General features: G+C 39.0%; 1 protein-coding gene across 2 annotated transcripts; it reads right to left on the minus strand.

Moving 5' to 3' along the window:
- Window positions 1-1,613: 1,613 nt before the first annotated feature.
- On the minus strand, window positions 1,614-10,525 carry MCTS1 (MCTS1 re-initiation and release factor). 2 transcript variants are annotated; one of them, XM_003918223.3, is made up of 6 exons: window positions 10,117-10,525; window positions 8,807-8,959; window positions 8,187-8,284; window positions 5,965-6,098; window positions 2,919-2,986; window positions 1,614-1,821 (listed from the first exon to the last, which is right to left on the minus strand). In XM_003918223.3, exons 1-6 carry the CDS (start codon window positions 10,125-10,127, stop codon window positions 1,740-1,742), a joined length of 546 nt encoding a protein of 181 aa, XP_003918272.1. In that variant the 5' UTR covers window positions 10,128-10,525; the 3' UTR covers window positions 1,614-1,739. The 2 variants fall into 2 exon arrangements, with proteins under 2 accessions (XP_003918272.1, XP_003918273.1); XM_003918224.4 differs by lacking the exon at window positions 10,117-10,525 and adding an exon at window positions 9,495-10,038.
- Between the last annotated feature and the right edge of the window lie 1,891 nt (window positions 10,526-12,416).

A 12,416-nucleotide genomic window follows, 5' to 3' on the forward strand; every position in this document is an offset into this window, starting at 1 on the left:
TGTTACATCCTGGGAGATCCAGCTGGAACAGCCAGCCACATGATCTCTCTCTTTTTGCTATCCACCCTCACCTTTCTCACCAACTTCTAACTGTAACACAGGTCACCACAATCTTGTATATGTCTGTATCCATCTGAAAAATAAAATCACATGTCATATATTGGTAAACAACCAAATGAAGATGGCTAAGACACTAGAATAACAGCAAGGTTATCAGGAAAAAAAATGGTCTTTATCAAAAAAAAATCCACAACTGCTCTTTTAACTCCCCAAACAGATTACTGTTCTTACTAAAGCAGGTTCATGTCCCTCATATTCCACTTATAGAAGATATGCATTATTTGAAGAATCTAGTGAGGACCCAAATCCAGATGTTCTGGGCATCTGTTTGGTATGACTTTACTCAAAAGGCGGCACTAAAAAAACTGAACCTGAATCTGATCAATCTTACTTGTTTACAGGATACACAGGAAGCATACAAACAAGTTAATGACTTCACGGTGATACAATCAACAAAATCCAGAATATATGTGGAAACTTTAAAGACAAAACAACTAGATTTCTTAAATAATTTAAGGGGGAAAAGAAAAGAAAACTTATAAATTAAATAGACTTCAATAAATAACAACCAAATGCAATGTATGAACCTTGTGTGGTACCCATTTCAAGCAAACCAACAGTTAAGAGACAAGAGAATTAACAGTCTAGATATTTGATCATATTAAGAAACAGTTAGACTTTTAGGTGTGATAATGGTATTATGGGGTTTTTCTAATTTTTAAAGATACATACTAAAGTAGTTATGACGCCAGGCATAGTGACTCATGCCTATAATCCCAGCACTTTGGGAGGCTGAAGGGAGGCGGATCACTTGAGGCCAGGAGTTCAAGACCAGTCTGGCCAATATAGCGAAACCCCATCTCTACCAAAAATACAAAAATTAGCTGGGTATGGTGGCACATGCCTGTAATCCCAGCTACTCAGGAGGCTGAGGCACAAGAATCGCTTGAACCCAGGAGGTAGAGGTTACAGTGAACCAAGATCACACCACTGTACTCCAGCCTGGGCAACAGAGCAAGACCCTGTTTCAAAAAAAAAAAAAGAATAAAGTAGTTATGGATGAAATGATAGGATGTCTGGGATTTGCTTCAAAATAATTGGTGGGGGGGAGAAATAATTGAGGAATAGATGAAATAAGACTGACCATAAACTGAAACTGGGTGATGGATATGGAAAGGTCCATTATACTATTCTCCAGACTTCTGAATATGTTTAGAATTTTCCATTGAAAAGTTTAAAAAAAATCATTCAACAAACAAAACACACACACACACACACACAAGAGAAGGAGCACTGCTGGGTCGCCTGGAGTAATAGAATAAAATTCCTAGTCTAGTTTCTAGCCCCATTTAACTAGACAGTTTCTCTAGAGGTCTACCATAAAGTGGCAATCCATTGACCAAGTCCTGCTCTTCACTCTTATATCATTAGCCTAAGAAAGGACGTTAAGTTGTCTGAGTTTCGTTACTTACCAGATACCTTTTAATGTCCAAGTTTGCTACCCAATTTTAACTTGAGTTTAAGAAAACTTAAAATAATTTCTGAAGCTAACAGAATTTTAGCATCTGGTGAATTTATTCAGCATAACCACAGGCATTATCTTCATGCTGTCACACACAGACACAAACACAGATACAGCACAATATCCATATTTAGCCCAAGTGCATTCCTTCTGAGGCTCATTTATATGTCTTCATATGCCACAGCCCATCATTTAAATAATGGATATTTTCAATGCCAATTCCTTTGTTGACTTTCTCACTGTAGAAGGGAAAAAAACACATAAACATACTTTTATGCATTTTTATAGTCTTGTGATAAATATAATTCAAAGTATATTGTTATTTTTTAATTATTAAGCCACAACGAAATAACTTATTGCCATCACAATTACATTGTTGTTTATATTAAACTACATTACTCTGTGGCAGCTTATATTAAAAGTGATTTTAGTGATCTAACTAGTGGGTCTATAGAACCAGAGTAACAATGTCACAAGACTAGAGGAATATCAAAGTGCTACATTAACCCTGAAACAAAATTAATACCACTAATTTGGTCATCAAATGGGTTCTAAAGTTTTTAAATATACTGCCTATGTTTTAGTAATATATCTTTACTAGTTCTCTACATATTCTACATTTCTTGTACTACCAGGTCAGAATATAAGATAAATACTGTGTGGTGGTGAGATATATCAGTTTTTAAAACTAGCAGTAATGACCAGGCACAGTGGCTCACACCTGTAATCCCAGCACTTTGGGAGGCCAAGGTGGGTGGATCACTTGAGGTCAGGAGTTTGAGACTGACCTGGCCAACATGGTCAAACCCCGTCTCTACTAAAAATACAAAAATTAGCTCAGCATGATGGCGCACGCCTGTAATCCCAACTACTTGGAAGGCTGAGGCACGAGAATCGCTTGAACCCAGGAGGCAGAGGTTGCAGTGAGCCGAGATCGCGCCACTACACTCCAGCCTGGGCAACAGAGTGAGACTCCATCTCAAAAAAATTTTAAAAAGTAAAAATAAAAATAAAATGAAGACAGCAGGAAAACATCTTCCCTCCTTCCCCAGTTTAAATTATATTAAATAAGATTCCTAAAGTACCCCACACACACATATAAAACAGCTGTGTTGGTACATGGGTTCTTTTCAGTGCTTAAGAAAGACTACAATCCTGAAGACAAAATAGGTTTCACTGGCTTCCTAAGTGTTAGGAAATATCAGAAATGAAGCTTCTGTGCTTGGATATTTGTGTAATGTGGTATACATGACAGCAAATTTCACCTATAATTCTGATGCTTCCTGGGTTGGTTACCCATATATCAAAAGTTAAGGGGGCCTAAAGTAAGACTTACATGTCTTCTGCAGACATCTTCATGACTCCAACACATAGAGCATGCTGTTTTCCTTCTGCCATGATAGCCTGAAAGAACACAGCTAAGAAAACTGTTTATCAAAATGCCTTGGGGCCTCCCCATCAAGGGAAGGGTGTCAAATAATGATCACGTTACTAGCTAGTTAAGCCACTTGGAACACCTCTTGTGTCTTCCCCTAGACCATTAACTCCTTGAGAGCAGAGACCTAGCAGAGTCTGTGGGTATACTGTACTCAGTAAATGCTAAATGAATAAATCTAGTAACCCCTTTTCTTTCAACTCAAATGTTAATACTATAACCCATGCCCACAAAACCAGAGTAAGTCACACAAAAAAAGGAGTAAAATTTCTTGCACATAAATACTAAAAGCCATGAAATCAATAAATATTAATTGTTCTGATTAATTATTCTGATCACTGAATGCTGGGGGTTTTTGTTTGTTTTTGAAACGGAGTCTCACTCTGTTGCCCAGGCTGGAGTGCAATGGCGCAGTCTTGGCTCACTGCAACCTCTGCCTCCCAGGTTCAAGCAAATTTCCTGCCTCAGCCTCCTGAGTAGCTAGGACTACACCACACCCGGCTAATTTTTGTATTTTTAGTAGAGACGGGATTTCACTATGTTGGCCAGGCTGGTCTTGAACTCCTGACCTCATGATCCGCCTGCCTTGGCCTCCCGAAGTGGTGGCATTACAGGTGTGAGCCACCATGGCCAGCTGTTTTTTTGGGTTTTTGAGACGAAGTCTTGCTCTGTCACCCTGGCTAGAGTGCAGTGGCATGATCTCGGCTCACTGCAACCTCCGCCTCCTGAGTTCAAGCAATTCTCCTGCCTCAGCCTCCTTAGTAGCTGGGATTACAGGTGCACACCACCCCACCCGGCTAATTTTTGTATTTTTAGTAGAGACATGGTTTTGCCATGTTGGCCAGGCTTGTCTCAAACTCCTGACCTCACGTGATCCGCCCGCCTCGGCCTCCCAAAGTGCTGGGATTACAGGCGTGAGCCACCACACCCAGCCTGAATGGTGGTTTTATGTAAAGGATGTTTTAAAATAATAGTTAAATTCCCAGTCTACCTTTAAGAGCCCGATATAACAGTTTCAACCTTTCTAGAAAAACCAGAGTGGTCTTGATTAACATTTGAAGTTTCTGGAATGTTAAACACTGCAGTACATATTTTTAAAAGTCAAGATTCAGGGTACACAAGACCTCTCTGTACCATTTTTTTTTTTTTTACAACTTTCTCTAAATCTATAATTGTTTCAAAATAAAAATTATTTTTAAAAGTAAAGACTGGGTACTAAGAAAATTTTCCATTTAAGGTTAACTCCAGAACTAAAAACTTACCAACACTTAGAGGAATCATAAATATTACAAACAAACAACAACAACAAAAAAAAACCCGTCCTCACTTTTCTCCCTTGGTTTTCAATTCATTCAGTGTTCCAAATATGTGAGCATCTATTATGCAAAAAGCATGTCAACATAAACTGTTCCTAGAATATAAACATACAACTTATACTACCCCTTCGCTGTAACTGCCCCAACAGAGAATATCTTTTTTTTTTTTTTTCTTATTCTTATTCTTAAACACACCCCTGCCCAGGCGTGGTGGCTCACACCTGTAATCCCAGCACTTTGGGAGGCCAAGGCGGGTGAATCACCTGACCTCAGGAGTTTGAGACCAGCCTGACCAACATGGTGAAACCCTGTCTCTACTAAAAATACAAAAATGAGCTGGGCATGATAGTGGGTGCCTGTAATCCCAGCTACTCGAGAGGCTATGGCAGGAGAATTGCTTGAACCCAGGAGGCAGAGGTTGCAGTGAGACAAGATCGCGCCACTCCACTCCAGCTTGAGCGACAGAGACTCCGTCTTAAAAAATAAAATAAGATAAACACACTCTAAAAGTAATTTCCCTATTCCCACCAAGTACCATTCCTTTTCTATACCTGAGGCAAATGACTGCTTTGGCTATGATAAAGGAGAAGATGTTCTCTTGTCCAGAATAGTCACAAAAATCTATTTAATCCAGAAAATAGCTGAAACAGCATGGCAGAAATGGAAATAATGCAGAATACTCAGGTATGTCATAAGTTGAATCGATCTTTAAGGACTATCTGGGACTCTGACATTTCTCTTTGAGAAAACGTGCTTGCCGGGCGCGGTGGCTCAAGCCTGTAATCCCAGCACTTTGGGAGGCCGAGATGGGCGGATCACGAGGTCAGGAGATCGAGACCATCCTGGCTAACACGGTGAAACCCCGTCTCTACTAAGAAATACAAAAAATAGCCGGGCGAGGTGGCAGCGCCTGTAGTCCCAGCTACTCGGGAGGCTGAGGCCGGAGAATGGCGTGAACCCGGGAGGCGGAGCTTGCAGTGAGCTGAGATCCGGCCACTGCACTCCAGCCTGGGCGACAGCGCGAGACTCCATCTCAAAAAAAAAAAAAAAAAAAAAGAGAAAACGTGCTCTGAGGCCCCCAAACCCAACTTTTCAAATAATTAATTTTCAAAATAAAAGTTGGAGGTTGCCAATATTTCCCACTATTCACTTCCAACACAAAATTTTTGCTTGGGAAGAGATACCTATACCTGGTGACTAAATTCTTTTCCCTTTTGAGAGGTTTTACTCCAATGTATGTCAGTAAGTCAAAATGAACATTACAGTGGCAAGCTGATATCCAAAAAGCTGATCCAATTATATCATCTATATCCTTTCCCCTAGTAATCAAGAATTCCCTATTGTGTCCTAAGTCTGATAACAGTAGGCCCTGACTGGGCTGAAATGCAGCTGAGACTCTTTTGTAACTTATTCTCATTTAACTTCTAAGAAACGACCTAAGATGAGATAATTTAGTAGCAACAAATAAAATTACTCTATACAACTTCAAATGTAACCAGAAAGGCATGAGGTAAGAGTAACAGTAACCTTCAAAAAGTACATCTAATGTTCTCTTGAATGATACACCTTTCGCAGTAATGATAAGAGCACAATGAATACATTTTTCAGCAGTTTTAGCCTGGGAAGGATACAACAATGGTATCTACTGCAGCAGGGTAAAGCTTAGCTCCAGGAGAAGTTAAGCCTGGACACATGATATTTGCTCCACTGAGTACAAATTTGATGGCTCCTTTATCAACCTGCTGGTGTGGCAGGATAAAAGGATCTATAAGAAAAGAAATACAATATATTAATAACACTAATGACTCAACAGAAAAAGGCAAAGGATCTGAACAAATATATCCCCAAATTATAGTAATCTAACAGATACAAAAGAAAACTCTGAAACACTATCATTTGTTTACCAAATTGGTAATCTTTTTTGTGTTTTTTTTTTTTTTTTTTTTTTTTTTGAGGCAGGGTCTTGCTCTGCCATCCAAGCTGGAATGCATTGGAGCAATCATATATCACAATAACCTTGAACTCTTGAGCTCATGCAATCTTCCCACCTCAGCCTCCCAAGTATTCTCCAAAAACCATAGTTTCAAAACTTATACTACCCCTTCCTCCAAAAACTATGGTTTTTGGAGACTATTTAATATGCTGTGGGAAATTTTCGTGATATAATGTTAAGTGAAAAATGCAAAGTAAAAAAACTATTAAAAAGATCAGTGGTTACCTGGGGTTGGGGAAGTAGGGGGAGGAAGGATGAATAGGTGGAGCACAAAGAATGTTAGGGCAGTAAAACTATTCTGTATGATACTTAACAGTAGATACTTGACATTACGTATTTGGGAAAGCCCATAAAAGTGTAGAATACAAAGAGTAAACCCTAATGTAAACTAAGGACTTGCGTTAATAATAAGGTATCAATACTGGTTCATCAATTGTTACAAATGTATCATTCCAACACAAGATGTTATTCATAGGGGAATCTGAACTGGGGAGAGGGAACTCTGTTCTTTCTCCTTACTTTTTCTGTAAACCTAAAACTGATCTAAAAAATAAAAGCCTGTTAATTTAAAAAAAAAAAAAAACTACAAGGGGATGAAGAGAAGTTGGTTAAGGGGTACAAAAATACAGGTCGATAAGTTCTAGTATTCGAGAGTACAGTAAGGAAATTATATTTAATAATGATTTACTGTATATTTCAAAATAGCTAGAAGAATTGTAGTCTTCTCAACACAAAGATAAACGTTTGAAGTGATAGATACCCTAATTTGATCATTACACACTCTATAAAGGTATCAAATATCACATGTACCCCTAAAATATGTACAACCATTATAAATATATATAGGTGGGGGGGATACAGGTACCACAACAGCAGACAATGTACAGCTATTATATATCAATTTTTAAAAACTATGTAACAGAGAGCCCAATTTAAAAAAAAAATACGCATTTACACACATCACAGGAAATAACTGGATGGAAGAACATTTAGTCAATGCTTTCTCATATATTGACTTTTCTCTATTAGGCTAATAGATACAAATATAAAAAATGAAAATGCTCACAATGCTTATCACAGTTTGTAAATACATATTTGTGTAATTATCTAATTGCTGTTTATTCTCCAAACTAGACTATTAGTTTCTTAAGGACAGAGACAATGTCTTTGCTTCCCATTGTATTCTCAGCACCTAGCTGAGTGCCTAGCACATAGTAAGTTCAATAAAGATTTGTGTTTGTTTGGTTTTTTTCCTTTTTTTTGAGACGAAGTCTCGCTCTTGTCCCCCAGGCTAGAGTGCAATGGCATGATCTCGGCTCACTGCAACCTCCGCCTCCTACAAGCGATTTTCCTGCCTCAGCCTCTCGAGTGGCTGGGATTACAGGTACCTGCCACCAAGCCCAGCTAATTTTTGTATTTTTAGTAGAGACGGGTTTCACCATGTTGGCCAGGCTGGTCTCGAACTCCTGACCTCAGGTGATCCGCCTGCCTTGGCCTCCCAAAGTGCTGGGATTACAGGCATGAGCCACCGTGCCTGGCAATAAATATTTGTTGAATGAATGAATAAATGATCTTTCTTGGGCTTTCTGGAATGCATGAGAGAATTTGCATTTTTCAGATTTACCACAAGATGGGCATTCTTTTTAGTTTTTCATTCATTATTACCTAGTACTAATAAATAATGAGTTAATTATCAGAAGTCACTTTAAACTTTTTGTGTCTTTCAGTATCCCCAAATGCATATTTGTTTTTCTCCCCCAGCAGTATCTCATCTGATTAAATGCATATTTCTTACAAGACTTTACATTTGAATATTGCAATAAGAGTAAAATTTCAAAAAATAAAAATAAAAAACCTTACATTTGTGAAGTAATCTTAGGGTTGGATAAAAAGGCCCTTCTCTTTGTCTAAAAAAGAGTAATTCTCCATTTACTGTAAGAATTTCTATATGTTCATGGCTGTAAGACAAATGTCACAAAGTACCAAGTTAAATATTTTCTTTCAAAAATTCACAACATAAAACACGCATATACAGTGATAAAGTAAACTTTTTTAAAAAGTCAGTAAAAATCCTGGCCAGAAAAATATTGTTTACATTGTTTTTCCTATCATACAAGTCCAGTAGAGAAAAAAAGAAAAATATTACCTGCTACAACCAATTTTATTTCACATTTTATTAATTCTATTGTTAGATTCAATAAAACAATTCTCTAAAGAACAAACTGAAATAAATTAAATCCAACTCTGAACTAAAACATTTAACTCTTTACTAAAACAATCAATACACAAAGCTACATTTTTTCAGGGACATAGATAATCTTTGAAAATGCAAATATTGGAGTTTTAGAGTTATTCTGTGTCTACCCCATTATTAATCTATCAATAGTTAATCTGAAAATAATTCCATTTAGTATGAGTGCAATCTAATCATTAAATATTCAGCTACACCAAGCTTTACACAGACAAAAACAAAGACTTACCATCGGACTATTTTGACAGGATCTTTCTTAGGCATGATTTGATTAAGCCATGGTTCAATACCTGGAAATTGCTCTATCAATTGATTCTTAATACCCTTAATAACAGAAGTTTTCAACTGGATGCAGTTGGACACATTTTCTTTTTCATCAAATCTGCCAAGTAATTTTTGCAAGAAAAGAAACAGGCATTTCTAAGTAGAGGTATCAGAATACCTAAAGGTATTGTTCTAATTAGTCATTTATTCCCAACCAAGTAGATACTTAAAATAATTATGAAATAATTTTTTTTTAAAATACCACTTCCCTTTTACTCTGTCCAGCACAAAACCAATGTCTTAATACAATATTGAAATAAACTGTCAAGTATACAGCAATTAGCTGGGGTTGGGGGAAGGAATATGAGACATACTTTGCACCATAATCTGTAATTAGCTACACAGATGCCTTTCCTGGAAAATCTTATTCAATTCTACCCAGGAAGAAACACAGGTTCCCACCAATAAGGAAACCTGTGATCAAAAAACAAAACCCTCAATTGTTGAGATACAAAAGACCAACCCAAGTATAACATAGAAAATTGGTCCCTGCTAGGCTATGTAATCTGCTGAGATTTTTTTTAAGTGATGACAATAATGATTTCTAAGATCCCTATTTCATTTTTGCTCAAAATTTCATGCACAAAACCCACCTTCCTTTGCCCATGCTCCCCCTTTGCTTTTTGCGTCTACCAAATCTGGAAGGCAAACCCACTAGTAGATTCCCAAGGAATTTTTGTCTTCCTTATACTGAATAGCCTATGGGGCAATCACGTTATTTTCAAGGCAAGGTTAATCTGGCAGCTAGGCAATAGGCATGACAGGCCGCTTGCTTCCTGTCACCCAGACTCCTTCACTCCCATGACCCAGGAAGTCAAGCCTTCCTTTATTCAGTTCATAACTAATAAACATATGGCAGTGAGCGCAGGGCTCCCCTCTCAGCTACAGAGGATATGCCCCTAAATCACAGTGCACGGATGTGATTGGTAGAACCCTAGGAATGGAGACAGAATTGGGGGAGGGGGCAAAAGAGAAAGAGGGGTAAGGAGAAAAAACAATGGGAGTGGAGGGACTGAAACCCGATTGAGGACTACGGATGGAAAGCTTAAAGAAGTGTTCAAGTTGGGAGTGAGAGCATAGTACTATAGAAAACCTTAGGGAGTCAGGATGGCAGGGGCGGGGGAGAGAGAAAGAGGATCTTAGCTCTCGCCCTCTTCCCCACCCCCACCCCACCGCCTTTGTGAGCAGCCGATGGAGGCCACAGCATGTCCTTACTTCTTGAACATGATCCAAGGTGAAGGGGGCGACGATAGGGAAGGGCCCGGAATGGGAAAGAAATTGAATTTGCAAGGGTCCGGCAGATCCCCTCACACGAGGAAGGCCGGCACTGACAGTCGGAGCTGTAGTCGTTATCCGGAAAACGAGAGCCAGCCGCGCTTTACGGCTCTCAGTCAAATCTGACTACTTCCGCTCCTCTGGACTCCACGTAGGCGCTTTTGCCGGCTCCTTTTAGGCAACCGGTTCCTCTGCAGTTGGAGGTAGCTGCAAGGGCGGGACTTGACAGGGAAGAAGTGATAGAGCAATTGCAGGAAAAGAAGAATGGAGGGGGCGGGGAATCAATCAAAGTAGCATTTATGGCACTTGCGTCAGTTACGGGTTCCTCAAAGGGTCAAGATTCTTCCGTGCTTCGTTGCTACCTACCGTCAAACCAAACGATTTTTTTAGGGGAAATGGCTTTTGTCCTGTCTGAGGCAACCGAATGGATTGGTGCTTACCTACCAGCATGAATCCAGGCAACCCTCATGGCTTCATGTGAAAGTGCTGGTAGGATTGCCAGGTTTAGCAAATGAAAATACAGGATGCCTATTTAAATGTGAATTTCAGGTAAACAATGAATATTTGTTTTAGTGTAAGTACACCTCATTAATATTTTGGATATACTTGCACTAAAAATATACAGCCCTTGGTTAGCTGAATTTCATTGAGCATCCTGTTTTTTTATCTTATAACCTTATTCACTGGCAACCGTACGATGCACCCATAGTTTTTTGCCGGTTTTTATTGAGACAGGTCCTCACTCTGTTGCCCAGGCTTGAATGTGGTGGTGCTATAATGGCTCACTGCAGCCTCTACCTCCTTGGCTCAAGGGATCCTCCCACTTCAGCCTCCCAAGTAGCAGGGACTACAGGCACACACCACCAGGCCCGGTTAATTTTCTTATTTTTATTTTTATTTTTATTTTTATTTTTTTGTAGAGATGGTGTCTATGTTGCCCAGGCTGGTTGCAAACTCCTGGGCTCAAGCAGTCTTCCCGCCTTGGCATCCCAAAGTGCTGGGGTTACAGGCTTGAATGACTGTGCTCCAGTAGAATAATTCCCATAGAATTATTACAGAAGGTAATCTGATTTAAGAGATAATAGCTAAAGATACATGTTTTACTTCAGTATTTTTTTAAAAAAGAAAGCTGATGGAGAAACAAAATTATGCCAATCAAGAGTTTCACTTTGTTTTTTGTTTTAGAGACAGCATCTCACTCTGTCACCTAGGCTGGAGTGCCGTGGCATGATCATGGTTCATTGGAGCTGCAACTTCCCAGGCTCAAGTGACCCTCCCACTTCAGCCTCCCGAGTAGTTGGTACTACAGGCATGCACCACCACACCTGGCCAATTTTAATTTTTTGTAGAGACAGGCAGGGTCTCACTAAGTTGCCCAGACTGATCTTGAACTCCTGGCCTCAAGCAATTCCCTGAACTCAGCCTCCCAAAGTGTTGGGATTACAGCCATGAGCCACTGTGCCTAGCCTAATCAAGGGTTTTGATCAGCCAAGAAATAATGGAAAAATTTAAAAACCTGAAAAGGCCCTACTCGGGAGGTGGGGTGGGTAGGCACTGACATCCAAAACAAATACACCAGTCTTCCCAGGGAGTAAATACTCTAGTCCATATTGAGGAGACGAGCCATTAGAGCAATTATAACACAAACAGTACTATGCATTTAAATGATCCAACTAACTCACTTTGTCTTGATTCTATGGTACAAACAATATTCTGATTATAATTTGGCTTCCCATGAAGATCTGCCCACAGGGAAAGAATTAGCTATGTTCCAATCAAATCTGCATGAACAATTATGTTTGCATTTGTAAATTAATAAATTAGCATTCTGGTTTATACAACACTCTCTTGTGAACATCCTTAGTGAGAATCCACATTCCCAGCATCCATCAACTCTGCAACATTTAGAATACTGACATTATGAACATGTGAAACTGATGTCCAGACCCCAAGCTGTGGTTAGTGCCACAGTGGCAGGATGATTTTTTATTTTTTAATCTTTATGGGTACATAGTAGGTGTATAAATTTATGGGGTACATGAGATGTACAGGCATGCAATGTGAAATAAGCACATCATAGAGAATGGGGTGTCCATCCCCTCAAGTATTTATCCTTTGAGTTACAAACAATTCAGTTATGCTCTTTAACTTATTTTAAAATATAGAATTAGGTTATTATTGACTATAGTCACAGTACTAGTTCATTCTCACACTGCTAGAATACCCAAGACTGCATAATT

This window comes from Papio anubis, chromosome X (assembly GCF_008728515.1).
Source record: "Papio anubis isolate 15944 chromosome X, Panubis1.0, whole genome shotgun sequence".
Classification (NCBI taxonomy): domain Eukaryota; kingdom Metazoa; phylum Chordata; class Mammalia; order Primates; family Cercopithecidae; genus Papio; species Papio anubis.

Coding starts and splice junctions, on each gene's coding strand:
- MCTS1 (XM_003918224.4), bottom strand. Junction 8,285..8,806: donor CCTGTCAAAATAGTCCGATG/GTAAGTCTTTGT, acceptor TTTGTCTTACAG/CCATGAACATATAGAAATTC. Junction 1,822..2,918: donor AAGATGTCTGCAGAAGACAT/GTAAGTCTTACT, acceptor TCCCTTCTACAG/TGAGAAAGTCAACAAAGGAA.